The following is a 26133-nucleotide window of genomic DNA, read 5'->3' as shown; positions in this document are numbered from 1 at the left end:
ATAAACATAACAAAAGAAACAGAAAAGTTGTTGAGCAAGTAACGGCAGTCCGCTGCTACAGGCTCCAAAACTGCGTCCTTGACGAAACCAATAATACAATCGATAGCCGTGAGGGCGTCAGAATGAATGATAAGGCGATTCAAGTTCAGATCCTTTGCTAGCTGAAGGCTCCAACAAATGGCTAGGATTTCCGCGACCGCCGGTGCGACATGGATATTCTCCTTTTTACTAGCTGCCAATTCAATAGTCATATTTGGTTTCTTCAGAACACAACCAAAAACCACCATTCCATCCCTGGAAAAACCTGCATCTACTTGCAAGAAAAGTCAATCGTTTGGCAGAGTTTCATGATTAGGACGCACTATCCTTGACTGCTTGGCTCCCACCTTCGGATAATAAATGTTGAATTCACACACATTTTCAAGAGTTGTTTCAGCCACGACACAAGGTTCCGCTGCCTTATGCTTGAACAATAGGTCGTTACAGGAACACCAAATCTTGTAGGCCAAGTAGGATATCATTTGAATATAGAAATTGTTCCCACAGGACAGCACCGCAGTCAGCCATTCGCAAATGTATGTTTCATTTGGAACTCGGTAGCAGAGGGTGGAAGAGAAAAATACAAGCCGAGAGAACTCACAATTAAGGAATAGGTGATGAGATGACTCGGGAAAGGAGAGACAGAGAGGGCAGTTTACATCAAGAACAATTCCCTTCTTAGATAGGTTCACCCTTGTGGGAAGGATATTGTTTACTAACCTCCACAGAAAATTTCGGATTCTATTATGGATCGGGGCCCTCCAAATGGCTTTCCACAGTTGCTGGCAGCTATAGTTAGAAGGTCCTGGGGATTTGGCTTGCTTGTATTGGGTGTAGAGGTGGTAAGCACTACGGACAGAGTATTCACCGTTTCTTTCAAAATGCCATATCAGTTTGTCTTCAGTGTCCCCAAGGGAGAGAGGAATGCTTGATATTTGGCTAGATTCGACTGAATCAAAGATTGAACTGGCCAAATCTCTCTTCCAGCACCTTATGTCCTGGTTAATTAACTCTTTAAATGTAGCCTCTTTGTCCAGAATTCTCGCAGTTCCCAGCAGCTTAAAACCAGCCATTTCCGGTATTCACCTGTCTTGCCATATCCGAATTGTTTCTCCGTTACCAATTCTCCATCGGGAGCCTTTGTGAATCAATTCTCTCGAGCTCATAATGCTCCTCCAAGCATAACTGGGAGCAAAGCCAAAAGAGATTTCTTCAATAGAACTCCTAGGATAATATCTCCCTTTGAAGACTCTGCTTACCAATGATTGATCGTCACACAACAATCACCATTAGTGTTTACCAAGAAAACTAGTATTAAAATCACTGACACCTCGAAATCCTAAACCCCTAACTCCTTTTGCCCGGGCCATCTTATCCCAGCTCAACCAATGGACCTTCCTTTCGCCGTTCCGTGAACCCCACCATAATTTTGCTAACAGAGTTTCAATCTCATGGCACGTAGATTCCGGAAGCTTATAGCAACTCATAATATAAGTGGGAATTGCTTGAGCTACGGCTTTTATTAACACTTCCTTCCCGGCTCTGGATAGAAATCGCTCTTTCCACTCTTTAAGCTTATTCCAAACTCTCTCAATGACCATGGTGAAAACGTCTCTTTTCAATCTTCCGAACACAACCGGTAAGCCCAGATATTTGGAGTGGTTCACATCTGCCTTTACCCCCATCCTTTTACGGATCAAATTTGCATCAGCTTCACACACGTTTCGACTGAACGACACCTCTGACTTATCTAGGTTCACCATTTGGTCAGAAAAACACTGATATTTCTACAGAACCTCCAAGATCAGTTCAGCTTCCTTGTTGTTTGCTCTAGCAAACAGCAAACTATCATCTGCAAAAAACAAGTGAGTTATCACAGGAGCCTTCCTTGCCACTCTAATCCCGTGAATGTTTTTGGATTGAGCCTCCTTCTTCAAAAGCCCTGAAAGAACATCAGCACACAGAATAAAAAGGTAAGGTGAGAGGGGATCCCCTTGTCGGAGACCCCTCTCAGGGTATAACACTTTGCTTGATTGCCCATTGATTAGCACACTGTAGGAAACCGAGGAAATGCACTTGCTAATGAGATTGACCATTTGGCATGGAAACCCCATGGACGACAGCACTTCAGTAATGAAATTCCACTCCATTCGGTCGTAAGCTTTTGACATGCGAACATATGATTATGTGTGACATATCTATAATATTTAGATTTATATTATTAGTCTATTTAATAAATAGCTCGACCGTAGGTTTAATCGATTGAATTAATTGAATCTTACATCTAAAATTTCACCAGTTCAATTTCCCGTCGATTTTTAAAACATTAGCCACTGATATTTTACACACTGTTATTGGTAAAGTTACACTAATATTCTTTTATTTAAAAAAAAAAATGAGAGTCAAAATTGTGTAATTGAAACAAAAAATCAAAATAGAATAGTTGAATATGGAAGGTTAAAGTGCATATTTAAGACTGAATTTTTAACCTAAGATGAGTGAAAAGTATGAACTAGAAGTAGCAGCTGCATGCTACTTTCCAACCACAAGATCACCACATGCTAATATGCCATCGCTGATTTCTTCTCTTGACAGGACATACACATGAATGACCACATTATCCTTCATGCAACACAAAATGACGAAACTACCCCTTCCTTTTTGTGGATGCGATTTGGATTCAAAAACACCACCGGATATCACGGCAATTACATTGCTGACCTGCCAAATCCCAAAGCCTCAATCATGATATATGCACCAAAATATTCTTCTGTTTTTTTCGCAATTTTTGTTTACATTGTTTCTTGAGTAGAGAAAAAATTATTATTTATTTTGATTTTATTTGATTTGAGTAATTAATCTTTGTAATTGCGAAGAAAGAATATTCGATTATAAAAAAAATTATGAAGAAAAATATTACTTTTTTTTTAAAATATCTATTTTTAGTTGATATTTGTTAAGAGTTCCATATTATATGATCTGAATATATATTTATACGTGGAGGCAATCGTCATCCCACCATTTATTTTTCGATGCTCCAGTTGTTTAGTCTTAAACGTGAGAGTAGTTTTATAAGAATGAATTAGTCTCAACCGTTAACAATATTCTGCTTATTGAACTATCAATTATTGTATCAATACAATATCTTCAATTTTTTAGATATATTTTCTAAGTTTTGTTTAGGTACAATCTCTCATTGCAAACTTAATGTAATAGTAATTCTTTTAAATTTCTTAAGTTTTTACTATTTAGTAATAATAGGTGAGAGATTGAGGAAACAATATATCTACAAGATTGGATGGATGATCTCTTTTATCCTTAAAAAGAACACAAAGTATTAAGTATGTACACACAATGTTCATGACGGCTAGCCAACAATTCTACCCGATAAAAGGGAAAGTAACAGTTAGACATAGTACAAAAGTTAGATGTTATTTGTTTATCATAATCATTAAGCAACAACATCATTATTAAGATCATGATAATTACGACACTATTTTCTTTTAAAATAATACTATACAATATGTGACATATATTTTTTAATTTTATTTTTAATAATGAGCTAGGATGTTACACAAATTTTATCACTAAAATGTAGAGTTAGAAGAATTTAAAAGTATTATTTTAACATATTTATAATTTACTATGGTATGAAGTATTTTTCATATTTATATTTGATTTATCTTGTATTAATATTATTTATTTTATCATTTTAAAATATCTTAGTTCTTAAATAATTTTTTTTTCATAATCCTCTTAAAATTTTGAAAATTTTATATAAATTAATATACATATATATATTTTTACATTATTCATATGAGGTAATACGAGATTCAACAAGGAGAAGTGAATAACACGCATTATCAAAGTAGGTTGGGTGTCTGTCGCCATTTATCAGAATGAGTGTTCACAATCATTAATTAATGTATATCTGTTACCTGTAACATTCATCCTTTAATCAAATAACTCGTCTCTTGGATCCGAATAAAACTACTTGTTAGCCACTCACGAAACGTAAGAATTGACGTGTCTTAAAACACAAATGACATGAAAGTTCGGTCAAAAAAGAAAAATCATATTCTCTTGAAGAATAAGAGATCATAGAATCCTACTATCTAAATCCAATGAATATCTATAAATATTTCAACTCTTAAGTTGAGAGTACACGTTAATTAACTCAACAATCATTAGATAAAGAACTTCTCACCATTCTTTCATAAGTTTTCTCTAACATTTCAATAAACCTAAAATTCTTAGAACCCTTATACAAATAGAAATTGTACTTATTGTACTTTTAACGAGTACATTTAGTCGTGACAAAATAATTAGAATTTTTCTATCACGATTTAATATTTATTCGCAGTTGTTCACGTGATACACTATCATGTTTTTTCATAAATATTCTTTTTAATATGTAATAAATATTTTTCAACAAATATTAATGACTTTTTTAAAACTAAATTTATTAAATTATATAAATTAGCAATAAATAAAATTTTAATCAACTTTTTTTATAACTTATTTTTACTTTTAAGTAATTTGTTCCAAAGTTTTTTATTTAAAAAATGAGAGAGTATAGACAGTTTTGCTCTTGGCACTGAATTAATCGGCCTTTAAAACTAAATATACTAAATTTTCAAAAGAAATTAATTAACACTCAAATAAAATATATTTACTTGAAGAAAAAAACAATTTATTATAATTTATTTTAAAGTATCAAAATAAGAAATAAATAAGAATATTTCTATTATCCAACCATTAAATAAATTCCACCATTATTAATTACTTTTCAGCACTTCCACTAAATTCAATTGGTCAATATTTAAAAATCCAAGAACATTAATAACAGATTATTTATTAAAATGAAATCCCATTTTCAAGTAAATTAAATTAGAAACAAAATCCCCAAACAACATAAAGTAATGAGAACCGTTACTTTACTAAACGGCAAAAAGATAAATGAACAAAACATTCAAAACACAAACGGTGAAATGTTGAAATAATCCCAAAAAAATTCTGTTTGTTTCCCTAAAAACCAAACAAGAAAACGAAATTTGAGGCCCAAAAGAGACGTAAGATTCATGATTCTCATTCCTTGGTTGCAAACATTAGAGAGTAATAATAATATCTTCTCCTTTACACTCTTCATCAACAACAACAACCAACAAACAAAAAAACACAGACACATAACAAACCCTAACAACAACATTTCTCTTCTCCTTTTCTGTTTTTCTTTTGTTCCTCACAAGATCCTGATTCATATTTACATAATACTTCCTCTTATCGTGATCTTATTTATAAGAGATAATTTACTTTTTCAAATTCATTCAGCAGTTAATATATCTAATCTGATAATAGAGAAGATACATTAATTATTCAACTTCAACGAATCTAAAAAGTAAATTTTCTCTTACAATTAAGACCGGAGCAAGAGACGGTAACAAAAAAACTCACTAATTTACCTAATTTTCCTCATATTTTTTACTCAACAGCAGAATCTTTCTTCTTCTTCTACTTCTGAATTGAGAAGCTCTGTGATATAGCGTGTGTCGTGTCCGTGTTGGAGCGCGTCGAGCACGCGCTCGAACACAAAAACATGACACGGTAATCGAAGAACTCCTTTCTGTTCGTAACCGTATTCCTGTGCGGATTCGTTCAGAAGTTTGATGAAAATCGGATGGTTCAGAAGCTCCGCACACACGACGAATCTCTCCATCTCGTCTCCTACATAGATCGGGACATGTCCTTCCGGAACAACGGTTGAAGATCTCCGGATCCGGAACGATTCGACTCGGCGGGAAGGTCGCCGGCGACGAGCTGTTGATGAGTCTGTTCGGAGAAGAGTGTAGGTTGAGGAGTCAGCGACTCGGGATAGTCGACGAATCAACTGCTTCATGATGATGAGAATCTAGAGAGAGAAAATGAAAATGAAGAGACTAGAGAGAGAAAGAGAGAGAGGTGGTTGAGAAGTGAAGAGTGAAAAGGAATGATAATAGAATAGAAGAGAAGAAGAGAGAGTGTGAGTTTATATATATGTGAAGTGAAAAAGGAATTGAATTAATTAATTGTGTAGAGAATGGAAAGGTGATGATGCGAGAAGTGTGGGTGGGAGGTACAGGTAAGCGTACTTGGCAGGTACAATTGGTGAGAGAAAGTAATGTAGAGAGAGAAATTTTATATAACATTAAAATAGAGGTGGGTGGGTCTAGAGTGGGGTTGGTTTTATTTTTCTTAAAATGACAACTTTGTATAATTTTTTAATTTTATTTTTTTTTAAATTTTGCTATCTGATCTTATAACCGACTAATTCAAGAGGGATCAATTTCACCATCAACTAGTAGGAGCTTCATTTTGCAATCGACTAATCTAAGAGGGATCAGTTCCACCGTTCACTAGTGTGACTCCGTTTAAAGTTAAAATAAAATTATGTATGAATTGACTTAATACTTAGATTCTAACTCATGATCTTAAAAGGAACACACTCTCAAGACCCAAACTTCTATATAAATTGATTCAATATAAAAAAAATGGTTAGTATTTCATTAAATTTGAACGTGAGATCTTAAATGAAGCTTTCTCAAGACTAAGTCTTGTAACCTTTGGGTTTTATTTTTGTTTAATTATGATTTATGTGTATGTATTATATTTTTTTAGGGTATGAGTTTGAATTAGTGGTTTGTTTTGTTTTTATATTTATGGCTTTTTGTAAATGTCTTGAGACGACTCTCGATGTTTACCACAGGATGAGGAGATGGACCATGGTGGGATGGGGATGTGGAGTCACGCGGCACTAGAATGAGGTTTTGCCTCTTGCTTTTTTCTTGGTTTGTTTTTCTTGTTGTCAAAATATTTGTAACAAATTAGTAGTAGTGTAGATTGTTTTTTATATTAAATATATCATTGGAGAAAACTTGCCGAAATATTTATATTATTTTTCAATAGAAATATGGCAAATATTTATAGCACAAAACTTATGTACAATTCTTTAGGTGTGGTTTTTATTATTTTTTAATAAAAATATGACAAATATACTTAAATATCATTTAGTGAGTAAAAATAGGAGAAATTTGCATATATGTATGAGAAAAGTATACACTTATTATATTTTCATTGAGAAATAGTAAGAACCACACCTAAAGAATTGTACCTAAATTTTGTCCATATTTATATACCATTTAAAAAATAAAAATAGAAAAATATGGTATATGTGGAGATAAAAATTATATACTTATTATATTTTTTTTATAAAATAATATAAACTATACCTAAAGAAATATAGTTAAGTTTTTTCTTTTATCATTTACCTCTATGAAAATATATGTTTTAAATTTTTAATAATTTTGTTTTTAAAAAGTTGGTTTACTTATTAAGGGTCATTTATTTCAATAATTCTAAATGTTTTTTAGGAATAAATTATTCAAGACTAAAAATATTAAAATTTATTTTTAAATAATTTTTTTTCAAAAAGTTGGATATAAAATTAGATGTCCTTAGGAAATTAAATGTTATGTTTTCTTAAGAAAAATAATTATATAAAATTTTATAAAATTCTTTTTACATGGAAATGAAACTAGAAAATATGAAAGCTGCTGAAGATGATTTCATTCTAAAGAATCTTTATATTTGGTAATAATTTTTTTCTTCAATTTAAAAAAAAAATTAAGTATAACTCAAAAATATAATTTTTAAATTTAAAACAAACACCTTTTATTTGTAATAAGCATATAAAATAATATACAACCTCTTTATTTATTTGATCCACACTAAGAAGAATAGGTAGGATTTTTTTTTTATAAGCAAAATGGAATTAAAAAGCACAAGGGGTGTTATCCCATGAGTACAAAATCAAAGACAAAGGAACAATCCACCACCAAGAACAACCAACTAAGGGAGCTCAATACTCATGGCCAGATTAACACACCAATCCGACCAAACAAGAGAATCCTCTACCTTAAAAAAAGAAAGTAACCATTTCTAAGCAACAAATTTAATCATACCAAGAAAATCAAAATTAAGTAAGAAACCAACATTAAAAAGAATCTCATTCCTACAACTACAAATACCCCTAACAAAAAGCCAAACCAAAAAGTCAACTAGTATTTACCACAAACTGAGACTTACAAGTTAAACCAAAACTCAAAGACGATTAAAAAAATTACTCGGAAAGGTAGCCAAATCAACCTGAAGCCAATCACAAAACTTGTTCCACCAAACTAAAGAGACGGTGCAAGATCCAAAAAGATGATTCGAGTTTTCCTCCTCCTCCCCACAAAGAGAGCACACCAAAAGAGTAGAATCCGTCAAAATGTGACGTCTCACCAAAGCCTTCTTTGTTGGAATCTTATTCAAGATAAGCCTCCACCCAAAAATCAAAATCTTGCTTGGAATCTTAGTCTTTCACATCCAATTTAAGGCACTAATCACCTCAACCACCAAACGATGACCCCGATAACTCCCCTCCAAAATCATGTCATAAGCCGCTTTAACGGAAAAACCCGTAAAGTTCTTCCACCAAACAAACGAATCCGCCACACTCACGGTAGGAGTCTTCCCACCCAAAAAAGAAACCAAATCAAGAACACAAACTCCGTCCACACTATCATTAAAATCTTCACGGAAATTAATACGCCACTCCCATGAACCCTCTATCCAAAAACCATTGTCACTAATCAAAGCACAAGAGGGCTCAGCAAACCGAAAGAGAGAGGGAAAACGCTCACAAAGAGGAGAGGGACCCATCCACCTATCAAGCCAAAAATCAATACTTTCCCCATTACTTAATTTACAAGAAATGAAAGAAGGAAACTAATTTTCCAACGGATTGTTCTCACACGCCCCAACTGAGCATAAATCTTTCCACCATAAAGAGACTTTGTTTCTACCATGGAACACTGAATCAGAAAGCATACCTCTCCTAATGTCACCGTACCTGTAAGAAAGAAGGTTAGTCCATAAAAAATTCTCCTCACACATGATCCGCCACCTCCACTTAGAAAGCAAAGCAAGGTTGAACTTCCCACAATGTTTTACTCCTAATCCACCTTCCTTCTTTGGTAAGCACACCTTATCCAATCAATCCACGCAACTTTTTCTTTATCCTCCTTACCCCCCATAGAAAGACTCTTTGATGTTTAATGATCTCTTTAATAACAATTTTAGGCGCTTTATAGAAAGAGAAGACATAAATCGGAATACTTGTCGAGACCGAATTCAAAAGAGTTACCCTCCCCCCAATAGAAAGATGCTTATTATGCAACGACACTAACTTCCTTCGAATCCTCGACACAATCAGCCTCCACACCTCCCTTCTCCTAGGATTGACGCCAACCGGAATCCCCAAAAAAATGAAAGAAGAGGAGCCAACAATACAATTAAGGAAAAGATGCTTGGACAAAATCGGATTCCAAATTCACACCCAAAAACTGGATCTTCGATAAGTTAACCCGAAGACCGGAGACAAGTTCAAACCCCCTAAGAATCGCTTTAATACACCATAAATTATTCCAAGAACCATCACCAATAAGAGAGTGTCATCCGCAAATTGAAGCATCTCAAAATGAACGTCTTCTTTCACCTTAAACCCCACATACTCATCCAAAGACGATACTTTCTTCATTAAGGCCGACAAACCTTCCATCACTAAAAGAAAATGAAAAAGGGAAAGAGGATCCCCTTGACGAAGACCCCTAGTCACAACGAAATCCTTAGTCGGGCTACCATTAACAAGAATAGACATAGAACTATTAAACACAAGCGCTTCCATCCATCTTCTCCATCTATCACCAAAACCCATCCTCCTCAACATATATCTCAAATAATCCCATGCCACACATAATCATACGCCTTCTCAAAGTCAACTTCCACCATCATACAACTACTCTTATGTCTCTTCGCTAAATCCAAGATCTCATTAACAACCAACACCCCATCTAACATATTCCTTCCCGGAACAAAAGCTGATTGACAACTCAAAATAAGCTTCCAATAACCTTCTTGAGCCTCAAAGCCAACAACTTAGCTAAAATCCGATACATACTACCAATTAGACAAATGAGTCTAAAATCATCCAAGTAACAAGGATTACCAACCTTAAGGATTAAGGCTAAGAAAGAAGCCGTAATCATATTCGCTTTAGGAATTTACTCAAATAAACTTCCACAAAGAAAAAATATATATCAAAGAAATTTATATATTTAATTATGAGGTTTAAATGTCAAGAATATCATAGATGCTCACCTAGGGTGATGCAACACGATAAATTGCTCTTATGTCTTCTAAGAAAACTTAAGTGTCATCCATCATTATAAATATCATATGGCATATTCAATCTAGTTAGATATCACTTTATATCTCAGATTTAATTATGATAATAGAGTTATGTTTATTCAATAACGATATAAATGATTGTTACATTAAAAATAAACGAGTCAGATAACACAAAAGAGTTCCCTCCCAGGTTCTCACACCTCTAAAATAAATTTGTCAAATCATAGAAGCAACTAGCCGAGATGTTTGTGTCCAAATTTATCACAAGTCGGATAACACAAAAGAGTTCAACATGTGTGGTTAGATTCTGAAACAAACATGATGGGTTCATGTGCTTTTTAATGGATTGTTTCAATGAAGAAACATCCCAAATAAAATTTCTAAACCTAATTGTAGTGTTGCATTTGTTGGTAGTAGGTATGGAGTCAAGTATCTTTTTTTTTTACTCATTGGCATACAAATCTTATAAGGCGCTAAACATACTCAGAAAATTAGCATAAGATGTATAGCCATGAAAGAGATATATGTAAATAAAATGAGTTCTTCAAAATGTCTCATCGTAATAATATAGATTGAGGTAAAGGACAAAACAATCAAGAAGATAATATCTCTTCAATTACACCCACCAACGGGGAAATCCCAAAGGATCGTATAAGATGTGTAACATTTTAATTTAATCAATGCTTAAATGTTTTTTGGTCTCTGTAATTGGCGTGTTTTTGTTTTTCGTCCTTGTATTTTTATATTTAGGGATAAAGTCCTTAAATGTTAAATTTCATTTGATTTTAGTCTCTAAAGTGAAAATCCGCAGGAAAATCTGCAGGTTTCCTGCGGTTTTCCTTTGAACTTTTCTGCGGATTTTAATTTTAGGGACTAAAACTAAAAGGCTATTCAGGGACCATTTCCAAAAAAAAAAAAAAAGATATAGGGACAAAAATAAAAAACATGCCAACTTACAAGGACCAAAAGACTATTTAAGCCTTTAATCAACTTAGCTAAAAAAAGAGAATAAAAACCTGACACATACCAAAGAACATATTTCGAGTACCATATATGACATGATCATTCCATTTTCAATTTTAAATTATTGGAAATCCATATTGAAAAGTTGATATGAGAGCGTCATTTGTAGAAATATATGGACAGGAAAGATCGACCTAAAGATTCATATAGGTATCGACATCTAAGGAAATTAACTGATCTTTTATACCTCGGGAAGTAAAAAAAGCGTTAATAGAATGTGCATCAAGAATAAAAGAAGAAGTAGGAGTTTGTCACTCTAGCCTAGGGAGATCAACCTCATTTTCTAGAGGATTTGATGGAGGTGAACTTTCCATTAATTTCATAAAAATACAAGTTAGGGCTTCAAATCGGATGTGCCCTAACACGTGTATGAAACATTCTACCCGGATTCCCATTTTTATAAAGAAAACATTATTAGAGAGACTTTAAATTATCGTCTGGGTGATACGATTCCTAGGTGAGGGCGCCCTAGTTTAGGACCTTCATAAATATAACACTACATAGTCCCTCAAGCACGGGGAATTTTTTGAGAGTGAAGTGTTTTTAAGCCTCGTTCTCATTTAAAGTGCGCCCTTTCACCATACTTGTGAGTCCCTTAGTTGATGGTGGTCCTTCTTACATAGCAAGTCCCTTAGCTACGAGAGAGTTCCCGCATTGAAGGCAACTATTTTTAATGTGTGAGTTCCTCAACTCTGGGTGAACCCCTAAGCTGAAGGTGACTATATTTAAAGGGCGAGACTTTAGGAGAATACATCCTATTTCTTTAAGGTTAGGACCCGAGACGTCAAAACGTCAATAAATATTGAAAGCTTGAGTGCTTTGGTGGGGAAAAAGAGCACAAATGAAATTTAATGCACCTCATGCTGGCGTTTTTTTGGAAAACCAATTTGTTCCACTTTTTACATGCGTCTTCTAGGTCTAGAGACTTTCCAACATATGGTGGCAGTTCTCCTATTGGTGAATGTATGGCTTGTGCCAATGGGTTTCCCCTATATTATTTGGGGAACCCTTTTATTTCCTTTTTCTTATTTCTCTTTCTCCAGAAACGCTATTGGGCGAAAACATATTTTCTTATACTCCTCCATTTTCATCGATCATGGGAAACAAGACCAAACACGTTCATGTTCTGGAGATTGTATCCCTGTATTCTATGATGAATATGATCCATAAGTTTCGTTATGGCATTAGATTTTCCAACATAGGTAGAGAGAGATGTGATTATGGAACCCTGTTCAAAGGAGGAAATGACGAATATGGATAGTTCCGGTGAGCCATTTGCTCCTGATCAGTGGTTTTCACACATATTTTTATCGTTGTTTTTAAGTATGTTTAAGTTTTGTTATTGAGTGTTTTATTTCTTTATTCGTCATTTTATGCTTTGGTTGTATGTTTTAATGTTTTCAGGTTCATATGGAGAAACCGGAGTAAATCAGTGCGAAACTCGGAAGTTTTGAAGGAATTTCAAAAACATGCTACAGGAGGCCTGACACGGGTGGCCGTGTTGCTCAACACGGGCCGTGTCAGGAAAAGCGCTAGGAGCAAAGTTTGAGAAGAGAGGAAAACAGTGGTGCAACACGGGTACCCGTGTTGCTCAACACGACCCGTGTTGCTAAGTCTGGGACCAAGTGTTTAAAATAAATATTCCAGGGGACCAACACGGGTGCCCGTGTTGCTCAACACGGCCCGTGTTGGGTTTGACGCTGATTTCAGTGAATTTTATGATTTTGTTCAGTGGTTTGCCTGCAAGGGTGTTTTTGGTATTTCCAACCAACTTAAGTGAGTCTGCACTATTTAGGAGAGCTTTCAAGATGAATTAGGGATCTTTTTGGCCACACGAAGAATTGGAGGATTGAGAGAAGAAGCCTATGCAATTGGAGAAGAACGGAGAACTCTCATGAGCGGAAGCCATTGAAGATCAAAGTTCATCATCTCTATTGTAATGTCTTTATTTGATATCTTTGTAATTTCTTTGGATGATATGAGTAGCTAAACCCCCCAATGCTAGGGGGGTGTCCCTGATTAACATTTGTGATGATTGTGAATTCCGAATTTCAATAACATGTTTCTCTTTTACATTCAATTTAATGGTATAAGGTTTTTAATGCTTTCCTCGTCGGACCAACTGGATTGATTTATGACTGACAATTAGGATTGACCTCCATTGTTAGGGTTTTTATACCATTATATTATAGTAGATATCACCTAGGACTAGGGATACCCTATAGTAACCGGATTGTTCTTGATTATAATAATATTTGATTTGATCACTAGTTTCGAAGGACTTTGGGATTAGGATTTCAATGTTCAAAAGTTTGCCCACTAAGGACTTAGGAGCAAATACCCTTAAGAACCGGTAATTGATAAGTTGAACTTTGTTAATGAAATAAGGGTTCAGAATTGTTACATGTTAATGCACACACCTACCCTGGCATGTTACTCATATTTGGCCAATTCAACCTTTTTAAGTTTATTTGCAATTTAATTTGTAATCACAAAAACCAAAACCCCAAGGCTTTTTGTTTAATTGAAGTGCGACTAACTCTATAATCTCACACAGTCCTTGAGATCGATATTCGGGGAATTTCCCTATTATTACTACAGAGGCAAAATAGTACACTTGCTATTTTACCGATCAAGTTTTTGGCGCCGTTGCCGGGGACTGCCAAAAATTGTAGAGTTTTAGTTTTATTTCAATTAGAATTTTGTTGCTCCGCGACTAAAATTTTATTTTCAAAAAAAAAAAAAAAAAATTTTTTTATATTATTTGTTTTCCTCATTCTAATAATTGTCTAATCTGTTTATGCGAGGCAAGGCCTCAGCAGAATTTCTTTTTGACGCAGAAATTGAAAGGACTTTTCACGCCAGGCGCAGACAAGCTCATCAAGCTAAACTGGAATCCGAAGAAGAAGTTGTGACAGTTCATTCAGGTTCTGAAAGTGAAGAAGAAGTCATGGGCGAGGTACCACCACCGGAGAGACTCCTCGGAGACTATGGAGTTGCAAATACACCGGGGGGAAGACAAACAATTATCAACCAACCGGTGAATGTCCCTAATTTTCAATTGCACCCAAGCACCATCACTCAGCTCGAAAGAAAGCCTTTCACCGGAAAGGTTAATGAAGATGCAAACAAGCACTTACAGAGGTTTCTGACCATGAGTACAACTTTAAAAATCGAAGGTCATACAGAAGAGGCCAAGAAGCTGAGAATGTTTCCATTCACCTTGGCAGAAGAAGCAGAAGAGTGGTTTTATTCCCTTCCAGCGGGCAGCATTACATCATGGGAAGAGATGGAAAAAGCTTTCTTAAATGAGTATTTTCCCGCTTCGGTATTTATAAGGAAGAGGTATGACATTCTAAATTTCAAGCAGCAGGAGGGTGAGCCCTTAGGAGATGCCTACAAAAGATTCAAAAGAATTCTAGTGGCATGTCCCACTCACAACATGGACAAGACTGAACAGATGCAAGTATTTGTCAATGGGCTCAGAATCAAAACAAAGCAGTTAATTGATACAGCAGCTGGAGGCTCGACAAATTTCACAACAGCCTCAGGAATCATCAAAATCATTGAAGCAATAGCTGCAAATGAGCATTTGGAATTATATGACAGGTGTGCTAGCAAACCGGAAGGAATCATTGATCTCAAGCTGGAGACTTCTAAAACTCGGGTTGAAGATGCGATAGCCGCAGAAGTTGAAAAGAAATTGAAGGCTATGAATATAGGTAAACAACAGGTGGCTCAAGTTCAACAAGCTCAACCTGTCAGCTGTGAAATCTGTAATGGCCCACACCAAACGGTGTACTGTTTCGCTACTCCCAAGCAGATTGAAGAAATCAAATTCCTAAGGCAAAACAACCCGTATTCTAACACCTATAATCCAGGGTGGAAGAATCATCCAAATTTTGCTTGGAAAGATCAACAACAACAAGGTACCCAGAAGGCAGAGTGGGAAGTGGCAATTGAAAGATTAGCTGGGCAGTGTTCTCAGTTCCAAGAAGAAACAAGAAACAACCACAGAAACACTTCAGCCTCAATTAAAAATCTGGAAGTTCAAGTGGGGCAGATAGCACAGCATCTCACTCTACAGGCACAAGGTACCCTTCCGAGCTCAACTGTGAAAAATCCGAAAGACCAAGAGAAGATTAATGCTGTTACTACAAGAAGTAGGAGAGTAGCAGAATCTGAAAAAGAAAAAGAGAAAGAGGAAATAGATGACCCCATGGTAATAGAGGTGGATCTGGAAATAAGAGAGAACCCAAAAGAGCTAGAAGTTGTGGTACCACCGGTTAAACCAATTGAAGAAAAAAATAAGAAAGACGTTGAACCGGTGATAAAACTACCTTTCCCCTCCAGAGTGACAAAGAAGGTTTCAAGAGAGAAAGACTTTGAAAAGTTTACAAAATTGTTCAAAAAGTTAGAGGTAAATCTACCATTCTTTGAAGCACTTGAACACATGCCCTTGTATAAAAAATTTATGAAGGAGGTGTTGGCGAAAAAGAGATCACTAGGAGGAGAGCCAAAAATTGCAACCGAGAAGTGTGGTATAGTCTCGACAGCAAGAAAGATCCCAATAAAGAGGAAAGACCCTGGGGCGGTGGCGATACCATGCACTATCAAGAATATAGCATTTAAAAAGGTACTCCTCGATTCTGGGTCTAGTGTGAGTTTAATGCCTTTGTCCATTTTCAAAAAGCTTGAGTTGGAAAAGATTAGTGAAAGTAAGACCCAGTTAAGGTTTGCCGATCACACCGTTAAGAAATCATATGGGGTAGCTGAAGATGTACTAGTGGAAGTTGATAAATTTGTATTCCCTGTTGACTTCCACATCATGGACATTCCGGAAGACGAAGAAACTCCTATCCTTCTTGGGAGGCCATTTTTGTCGACAGGCCGCTGCAACCTCGACATTGAAAAAGGAACGCTGACGCTGAAATCTTTTGATGAAGAAGTAACGTTGAAGATGTTAGGAGTCAAAAGACAGAGGGCGGTTGTGAATGATCAAACTTCTGATGGTATGACAGAAAGTGAGGAAAAGAACAAGAAGTCTAAACAGCTCCAAGAAAAAGTGTCAAGCATAGCCTCCCGGGTGGAACCATCTTATGTAGTTGTCAAAAATCTTAAGAAAGCTAAGGAAGTCAAGAAGAAGGTGGAGGAGAAAGAGCAAGGAAAGAAGAAGAATGTGGGAAGTAAATTAAAGAGAAAAGCGGCGAATGCTTTTCGTCTTCATGAGTTAGTGGTTGCGAAAGTGACAAGCAACAAGGTTTGGAAAAGGAAATACCCTCCATAATAAAGGGTAATGGACCGTCGAGCCATGTGACGTTAAACGAAGCGCTTCGTGGGAGGCAACCCACGGTTTTAATAATTAATTTCTCTGTTTGTTTATTTTATTTTCAGGAAATAAAAGAGGACGTCTCTGGTGAAAGCTTGGAAGTGATCATGAGAGTGCATTACCCTCTGTGAGTCACCTCTCTCGAACTCGTTCTGAAACATTGAGGTCAATGTTTAGTTCAAGTTTGGAGGAGGCTCTTCTCTTTGCATTTTATTTTTATGTTAGTTTTATGTTATTGGTATGATGTGAAACCATAAAGTGAATTCTGCCCAAATGTTTACCGAAATTTTAAATTTTTGTTGAAGAAGTTTTGATCCTAAAGAGCGATCGGGAATAGTATATAGAGATGAAGCGAGGATTGTTTGAGGACAGGAAGTGCGGAATAATGTGACAAGAGGTTTGTTTAAGCACCCCTGGTTCCCTAAAAGAAATACGAGTCTAACGTGTAGATTTGCACCATAGTACTTGTCTCCTGAGAAGTACTTCTCGAGTAGTTTATTGATACAGTCTGGCATAATTCGGATTCACTTGCATGATGGCTGGTTGAGAAAAAAAAAAGAGAGATATAAAGTTGGTACCAAATGATGAAAAGGCGGTAAAAGGCAATCGGCTCGCTAAGTTGGGTAACCCTCACCCGGTTATTCAGCCCAAAGGAGATTGATCCCCAAACGTCGTCCAAAAGGACAATATATAACTGCAAGGTTTGAAAATTTCATCGGTAATAAAAAGTAGCCAATGCTGCTAGTTTGGTGCCAGAAAAAAATAATAAGAAGCCTTGATCCGTCTCATGCAGGTGATGATTATTATAAGAAATGCAGTGCCTTAATATGATTGTCCGAATGAAAGAGGAGGAAAATCGGAAAGAGACTTAAGTGCAAAGCATAGTTGGAGAGGTATCCGAAACGGGAGCTTGAGGATTAATGTGGTAACAAAACTCGTCGCGTCATGTGAATGCCAAATCACTGTTTCTTGATCAATACAGACAGATATCTCACGTATGAACACCGTGTGCTTTGAAGGTCATTAACTTTTGTAGTTGTCGCTTGAGGTCAAGCAACGATTTAAGTTTGGGGGAGTTTGATCAGTGGTTTTCACACATATTTTTATCGTTGTTTTTAAGTATGTTTAAGTTTTGTTATTGAGTGTTTTATTTCTTTATTCGTCATTTTATGCTTTGGTTGTATGTTTTAATGTTTTCAGGTTCATATGGAGAAACCGGAGTAAATCAGTGCGAAACTCGGAAGTTTTGAAGGAATTTCAAAAACATGCTACAGGAGGCCTGACACGGGTGGCCGTGTTGCTCAACACGGGCCGTGTCAGGAAAAGCGCTAGGAGCAAAGTTTGAGAAGAGAGGAAAACAGTGGTGCAACACGGGTACCCGTGTTGCTCAACACGACCCGTGTTGCTAAGTCTGGGACCAAGTGTTTAAAATAAATATTCCAGGGGACCAACACGGGTGCCCGTGTTGCTCAACACGGCCCGTGTTGGGTTTGACGCTGATTTCAGTGAATTTTATGATTTTGTTCAGTGGTTTGCCTGCAAGGGTGTTTTTGGTATTTCCAACCAACTTAAGTGAGTCTGCACTATTTAGGAGAGCTTTCAAGATGAATTAGGGATCTTTTTGGCCACACGAAGAATTGGAGGATTGAGAGAAGAAGCCTATGCAATTGGAGAAGAACGGAGAACTCTCATGAGCGGAAGCCATTGAAGATCAAAGTTCATCATCTCTATTGTAATGTCTTTATTTGATATCTTTGTAATTTCTTTGGATGATATGAGTAGCTAAACCCCCCAATGCTAGGGGGGTGTCCCTGATTAACATTTGTGATGATTGTGAATTCCGAATTTCAAAAACATGTTTCTCTTTTACATTCAATTTAATGGTATAAGGTTTTTAATGCTTTCCTCGTCGGACCAACTGGATTGATTTATGACTGACAATTAGGATTGACCTCCATTGTTAGGGTTTTTATACCATTATATTATAGTAGATATCACCTAGGACTAGGGATACCCTATAGTAACCGGATTGTTCTTGATTATAATAATATTTGATTTGATCACTAGTTTCGAAGGACTTTGGGATTAGGATTTCAATGTTCAAAAGTTTGCCCACTAAGGACTTAGGAGCAAATACCCTTAAGAACCGGTAATTGATAAGTTGAACTTTGTTAATGAAATAAGGGTTCAGAATTGTTACATGTTAATGCACACACCTACCCTGGCATGTTACTCATATTTGGCCAATTCAACCTTTTTAAGTTTATTTGCAATTTAATTTGTAATCACAAAAACCAAAACCCCAAGGCTTTTTGTTTAATTGAAGTGCGACTAACTCTATAATCTCACACAGTCCTTGAGATCGATATTCGGGGAATTTCCCTATTATTACTACAGAGGCAAAATAGTACACTTGCTATTTTACCGATCAGCTCCCTATTTTTATGTTCACTCCCTATCATTCGTGAGTTGAGGGTTTTGATTCCCTTCAATTTGTTTGAAACAGAGTTTCTAATTGCCGTCAATGTTGCCCCTTCTCAATGAGTAGTTGGGCTTTGCTCCATTTATGTTTCATCCATTTACTTCGGTTTGATGCATTGATCTATGACATGTGGTCAAAACATATCAAAAGGATATGATTAAAAGATTACAATTAAATATTTGGTTTAATAAATAAAATAAAATAAATGTGATGTCTCCCTCTCTCCATCATTCACTCGTTGTTTCTCTATTATCCAGTTACAGCCATTGCTGCTTCTCCTTGTCGATCCAGCGGTGAATTTCTCCCTCCCTTATTCGCCACACATACCTAATCACCATCTCATCAACTCATTGTCATTGCAAAACCATTTTCCAAAAGGAATAACAAAACCAATCCACTCTCTTCTTTTTTCATCTATGTAAAATCTTTCAACAACCTGATGAAATTCATACACAAATTGAATTTGTTCCAAATTTAATTACATGTCTTTCTGTTCAAATTTTAGATCGGAAATAATTTTATAAACAATTGTATTTATGTTATATCAAGTGCTTCAACTGGTACTGCTATTGTTTTTCAAATTAAATTGCTGCTTCTTGTCAAAATAAACCATCTAATAATAATAATAATTTATTAAAAATTGATTATGATTAGTTAATGAAAAGAGTTTTGCTGATAAATTTTCCCATGGAATGCTGAGATGGTGAGCCGGTGCGTGGAACATAAGAAAGTAGTAACACAATCTAGTGGTACATACAGAGAGGACTGGCAATGAAGGAGAGGGAAAGACGATGTTATTGTAAAGCGATAACAAGCATGATAAGAGGAAGAAAGAGATATTTTTCTGTTTTTTATAAAACAAATACTTAATTGTAGATGGAGCTGCAACGAGAGAATAGTGAGAGAGATGAAGACAATACATTTATGGTATTTTTAATTATTAGATCATAAATTTAATTAATCATAACCCTTTGATTTGTTTTGACCATATGTCACATATCAATAAGTTAAACCAGAGTAAGGAAACCTAAATGGAGCAAAGCCAAAATCTACACTCAAGGATTTTTAGATAGTTTATTGCAGTCTGGGTGTATCTCCTGCTGTCAGAGTGTTTCTTTATTTCTTCAATAGATAAATCTTTCCCACTAAGGCCTGGGTGACGTTCTTCCTTTTGCCTGGTGGATGCCTGCTAAAAGCCTTTGCAAATCCTTACGAGGATTGGAAAGACAAATTCATGCAAGTAAAAGGGTGAGATAGTTCTTCTCTAGTTACTGCGGGGGCGAGGAGCAAACTCCTATTCCCTTTATCCTACTCATCGGATCCATATATTACTAAAAAGGGGATCCAAGAGTCCTTTCTCCCCTCAATCGTGAAGTGATTCAGATTTTGAGGTGCTTCATTGATGTAGATACATAAAGAAAACACTTGAAACAACATTTTACAATCAATCCTTGACAAAGATAACTTATCTGAAACAAACTTTATTGATTGGCAACGAAATTTGAAGAATGTACTCAAGTACGCAAAAAAGTTTTATATTCTCGAGGGGCCGATTCTTGAAGTGGAACCATCCAGTAATGCTACAAAGGAATAAAATGATGCTTATCATATGCATCTTGACGATGTCTTGTAATTTTCCTACCTCATATTAGCTACAATGTACTTTGAGCTTCAAAAGCAACTTTATAACATAGAGGCGTACAATATGCTTTAACACCTCAATATGTTATATCAAAAGCAAGATAGTCATGAGAAGATTAAAGATTCCAAGGCCCTTTTCCAAAGGAAGATGTTTGATGGAAGTCCTGTAGGTCCTTACATACTCAAAAATGATTTGGCATGTTAAGAATCCAAGAATAATTATAGTAAACCTATCAAGTATATGGGTATAGGAAAGGGAACATATGCTTTCCAACCCAGGTCATTTACTCATGCTTTAAAGCCCCAGGGTGGTGTGGCCAAGGAGACAAATTGCTTCTTATGCGGTAAAACCACTAATTGGAAGAGGAGTTTCTCCAAATACCTAAAAGAGAAGAATAAGGAAAATAATTCTTAAAACCACTGAGATGTTTTTATTATCAAAATTAATTTATCTACTTCAACATCATGGGTATCATATACTGGACGTGGTTCTCACATTTGTACTATTATGCATGAACTTAAAAGATGTAGGATATTAACAAAATATAAAGTCAATCAAAGTTAGCAATGAAGAAAAAGTTGTTGTATTATTTTTAAAAACTTATGAATTGAATTTAACGATTTGTTTAATTATTTAGTTAGAAAACTATTATTTTGTACTTTCAAATAGTAGGAATCATGTTTTTTTCTTGATTGACAACTTTGGTTTTCATTTATATTAAAGAATAAATGTTTCTTTTATATATTTAAATGATATTTTCGATGCTAGGGCACAAATGAGTAACATGCTTTATGTCCTTGATCTTGAAACTCCAACCTATATTATTAACGCTATAAGTATTAAACCAAATAAGTTGAAGATGAGTTACCTTTGACATTGTTGTTTATAGCACAACAATGATAAATGTATTTCCAAACTCCATAAAGATACATTTTCGAGTTATTTTTATTATGAATCATTTGAGACATGTGAATCTAGTATATTAGGTAAGATGACAAAGACCTAATTCACATGAAAATGTGAAAGGGCTAGTGATCTTTAAGCACTTATGCATACCAATGTATGTAGACTAATATATACATCATCTAGAAGAACTTTAATCGCTTCATCACATTTAATGATGCTTACACTAGATATGGATATATGTATATAATGAAACACAAACTAAATATTTTGAAAAGTTCAAAGAATTTAAAAATAAAGTAAAAAACCATATATATATATATATATATATATATATATATATATATATATATATATATATATATATATATATATTACTCCCATTGTAATTCCATAATGTAATAGTGTTTATGAAAGAAAGAACTGAACCTTGTTAGACATGATCTGGTCAATGATGAATCGTGCATATAATCCAAATAATTCATGGGCACATGCTTTATTAACTGCATTTTTCACATTTAAATTGTGTTTTATCCAAAACGACGGAAAATACACCATTTGATATGTAGGATAGAAAGAAACCCATTGTTTATTACATGAAGGTTTAAGGTCGTGAAGTGCACTTGATATACGACATTTACAACCGTTATGAAGGAAAAGTGTTTGTTAATCAAACTAAGGTATTCCTAGAAATTAATTGTTCGTGTGGACTAAGTATAGAGGTTGTTGCTCGTGTTGCGCTCATGATTAATATGGGTCAACGATTCAAGACTCTATACCACAAGAAGCAATTAATTGATCATTGGCTCATAACCATTCGTAATGATCTATCACAAGGGAAATTTTTGTAATTTAACTTGCTGCATTTATCGTGAATTCCTTTCAGTGCTCACCTCTGTAGAAAAAGTTGATGTAACGTAGTAAACTATTCCTAATGTCTTTCTAAAAAACAAAACTAGCCTACAAATAAGGGATCTTGAAGCACCTATGTGCTAACACCATTTTGAACACATCAAGGGGTATCTAAATCATATTAGTGCAACCACTTATCTCAAATTAAATTATGATGACAAAGTTATGCTTTTCAAGTAACAATCTATGCGATTGTTGTAGTAGAAATTGCAACAACATAAAGCGCATATAAGTCAAGCCACTTTAAAAACAAGAGGTTCCCTGTTAAGGTATGATCACCTATTCATCAACTTATCTATTCACTATCCGCATACACTTGTCTTACTTTGACATATATGTCTTTGTAGGTACTTTCTTTCTCACTCAAAGAATGTGTTTTCGAGAAGAAGACGTGGAGATAAAAATACTACACAACATATCACTTCAAATAACGTGAATGTTACATCACTTACTTAGGTGATCCGCCAAGTAAAACTTTCAAATGATTTATATGTCTTGATGCATATATATATATATATATATATATATATATATATATATATATATATATATATATATATAATTTCAAGACATATATGTCATTTATAGGATTTTGTGTCTATACAGGTAGAATGAGTTAAACACGACATTTTTCCACATAATATAAATAACAAATACACAAGGTTTTTTTTAACAAATGTGTTTAATGTTTTAAAAATATTTACTTTTACAAACTAAAATTACTAATTTATAATAAAATATTTATTTTAAAATTCAAATAACTCTATAGTGCACAAGTGAGAGTAGATCATACATGAGTTAGTTTCTATAATTTGATCAAATAGTTCTCATTATTTTGATCAAATATAATATAAATAAGATTTATTGATGCAATGGTGAAAAATAAACTTGAGTATGGTCTTATTTGTGCATATTAGACAAAAAGACTATACATATGGTTTCAAGGATTAATAGATCTTTACTCAATGCATAAAATAAGTCCATATGATAGTCTACTTTGCATCATTTTCCCAAATTAAACTCTAAATAACCAATCACCATGATGGTTAAAACAAAACAATGTACTTCAATTTCCCCCAAAATTAATCTCTAAATTACCAAACATCATCATGGTTAAAACAAAACAAAAAAGTAAATATAACTATTAGTAGCATCTACAAGACAAATGTAGGAAAACATCAATAAAGGTTTATATAAATCCTTACAAATTGTACCTTTGAGATTCACAACAATTAAGGAAGATACACTTGTTGTTTCTTTTTTGATAATGGACATCCTCCAAATTGCACACGTTTGTGCGGTGTGACTTCGTGCTTGGTAATGATTTTGGCTTCTTTCAATTTTTAGGGTTTTGCTTTGCCTTTTTCTATTAAGCACTTTTGAATGTGACTACGACCATAAAATCTCTTTAGTTAAAGATGTGCTTGGATAGTGTATATATGCCTTTATGGTATCATGTAATTTGGTGTTCTAGAATATATAAATTGATATACCAACTTGCCAACTTGCAAGTGAAAATTCTTAAAGAATACATGGAAAAAAATAGTTGAAAAAGTAAAGTAATGTCTTTAAAAAATTAATTGTTTGATGAAATTTTTGTTTAAATATTTTAGATTTAAGTCATTTATATTGAAATATATTTAATAGTTTGGAGATAAAATTTTATTAAAAATAAGTTTATAGGGTTGTTGATTGTATGGTTTAATGAAAAAATTGAATCCAATCAAATTAAATTATAGTAAAAATTTATTCGAATTGAACAAAACCGTTTCAATTTATTTCGAACCGAATCATATTAATTTGTTTGATATACTATTTCGAAATTCCAAACTGTATCAAACAGTTAGAGTTAATTTTTCTCAAACCGAACCATCTATTAAAGATCTGAACCATTGAACAATTTTTTTAATTAAAACTTGATTTTAGTATTTTTCATATTCAATTATAATTCGGTTCAGTTATAATTTTGATTTGATTCGATTTCAATTTCGATTTGATTTTAGAACTGTTTATACAATATGATTTACTTCATTAACGAAACATAATATTTTAGTTATTTTAACTTCGGTTCGGTTCGATCAATTAAATTCATAATTTTTTGAATAAATTTATATGGTTGCCGATTTATGTAAAATGAAAAAAAAATGCTTCGATTTTTTACTAGTGTTGCACTAAGTAGTTCACTATTTGCACCTTCTATTATGTTATTTGAACTCCCTATAGACCACTATGCATCCCGTGTGTTTTTTTCACACTTTTCCATACTCTCTTTGCTGCATTTCGATTTTTATTTCTTTTTCAAATCAACATGATATTTGTACACTTTATTTTTCAACACATTTAACATATTCTTTTCTATGTTTCTTTCTATTACATTATCAACCTTTCACATCTATCTATATTGGAACTAAAACTCACTATAGATTTTGATTGCACTCACACACACAAGATGATTTACACATTCACACTTTTGGTTTAAAAAAAAAGAGAGGAGAAGAAAGAGAAACAAATAGAGAAATTGTACATCAAAGGCATTGTACTCTATCATTTAATATTACCAAACATTTATGCAAGTTGTTGATCGAAAATTTCACTTGTGCAAGAATTTATCTAGATGAAGTTTATTAAATTAACTCATTCTTAATACACCACCTTAATTATGTGAGTCTATCTTCAATATTCCTCTCAAACAAAAATTCTTTATACAATTTATATTCTTTAATGGATCGTCTCCTATTCAAATAAAAAATTTATATACAAGTGAGCTGATCCTTTCACTCGAACCAAAAACTTATAATACTACTTTTAGGTCATCAATTCGGAAGCCAAGGAGTCAACATGAGGAATCATTTTTACAGTGTATTTTTTCTTCTATGAGTAACACACCTTTATTTTGACACTCATTTTATGAGCAACACACCTTTGTGAGAGACGTCACATACCCACCCAAAATCTTAAGGTGATATATAAGTGAATTCTCCCACTAATAAATGCTCAAATCTTAATATTTATAAATATTTAAGTCTCCATATTTCTAATCAATATATAATTTTTTCACATTACTCACACTTATTACTCTCAACATGAACCATCTCATTTTAAACAAAGATAAAGATGAAGATCATGATTGAGAAAGATTTTATTAATTCGTGTTTAATTATCTTTGTACTTATTTAACCTTCATTCAATATTAAAGAAAAATTTGGTTGTTGTTTTTAACAAGAAATTTTATATTATATATATATAGGGAGCATATCAAGTGAGAGCATTTTTAAATGAGAGATGAGAGGAATAAATATCAACCTTTAGATTCATCAAGAGAGAGAATGTTAATACATTAATGTGGCTATTAATTTCTCTCTCTTGATGAATCTAAAGGTTGATATTTATTCCTCTCATCCTCTCATTTAAAATTGCTCTCACTTGATATGGTCCCTATATATATATATATATATATATATATATATATATATATATATATATATATATATATATATATATATATATATATATATATATATATATATACGACTCAAA

The 26133-nt window shown here is 34.0% G+C and overlaps 3 protein-coding genes across 3 annotated transcripts; all 3 read right to left on the bottom strand.

Annotated features, from left to right (window-relative positions):
* Nucleotides 1-326: 326 nt before the first annotated feature.
* On the bottom strand, nucleotides 327-1112 carry LOC131596897 (uncharacterized). The gene has a single exon (XM_058869632.1). It carries the CDS (start codon nucleotides 1110-1112, stop codon nucleotides 327-329), a length of 786 nt encoding a protein of 261 aa, XP_058725615.1.
* Nucleotides 1113-1328: 216 nt separating this feature from the next.
* Nucleotides 1329-1802, bottom strand: LOC131596896 (uncharacterized). The gene has a single exon (XM_058869631.1). It carries the CDS (start codon nucleotides 1800-1802, stop codon nucleotides 1329-1331), a length of 474 nt encoding a protein of 157 aa, XP_058725614.1.
* Nucleotides 1803-5107: 3305 nt separating this feature from the next.
* LOC131598971 (auxin-responsive protein SAUR72-like) lies at nucleotides 5108-6173 on the bottom strand. The gene has a single exon (XM_058871498.1). The coding sequence runs from the start codon at nucleotides 5933-5935 to the stop codon at nucleotides 5525-5527; it is 411 nt and encodes a 136-aa protein (XP_058727481.1). The 5' UTR covers nucleotides 5936-6173; the 3' UTR covers nucleotides 5108-5524.
* Between the last annotated feature and the right edge of the window lie 19960 nt (nucleotides 6174-26133).

Source organism: Vicia villosa, linkage group LG4 (assembly GCF_029867415.1).
Source record: "Vicia villosa cultivar HV-30 ecotype Madison, WI linkage group LG4, Vvil1.0, whole genome shotgun sequence".
Taxonomy (NCBI): domain Eukaryota; kingdom Viridiplantae; phylum Streptophyta; class Magnoliopsida; order Fabales; family Fabaceae; genus Vicia; species Vicia villosa.
The sequence above is the reverse complement of the archived record's forward strand: the minus strand, read 5'-3'. Positions and strand labels throughout refer to the sequence as shown.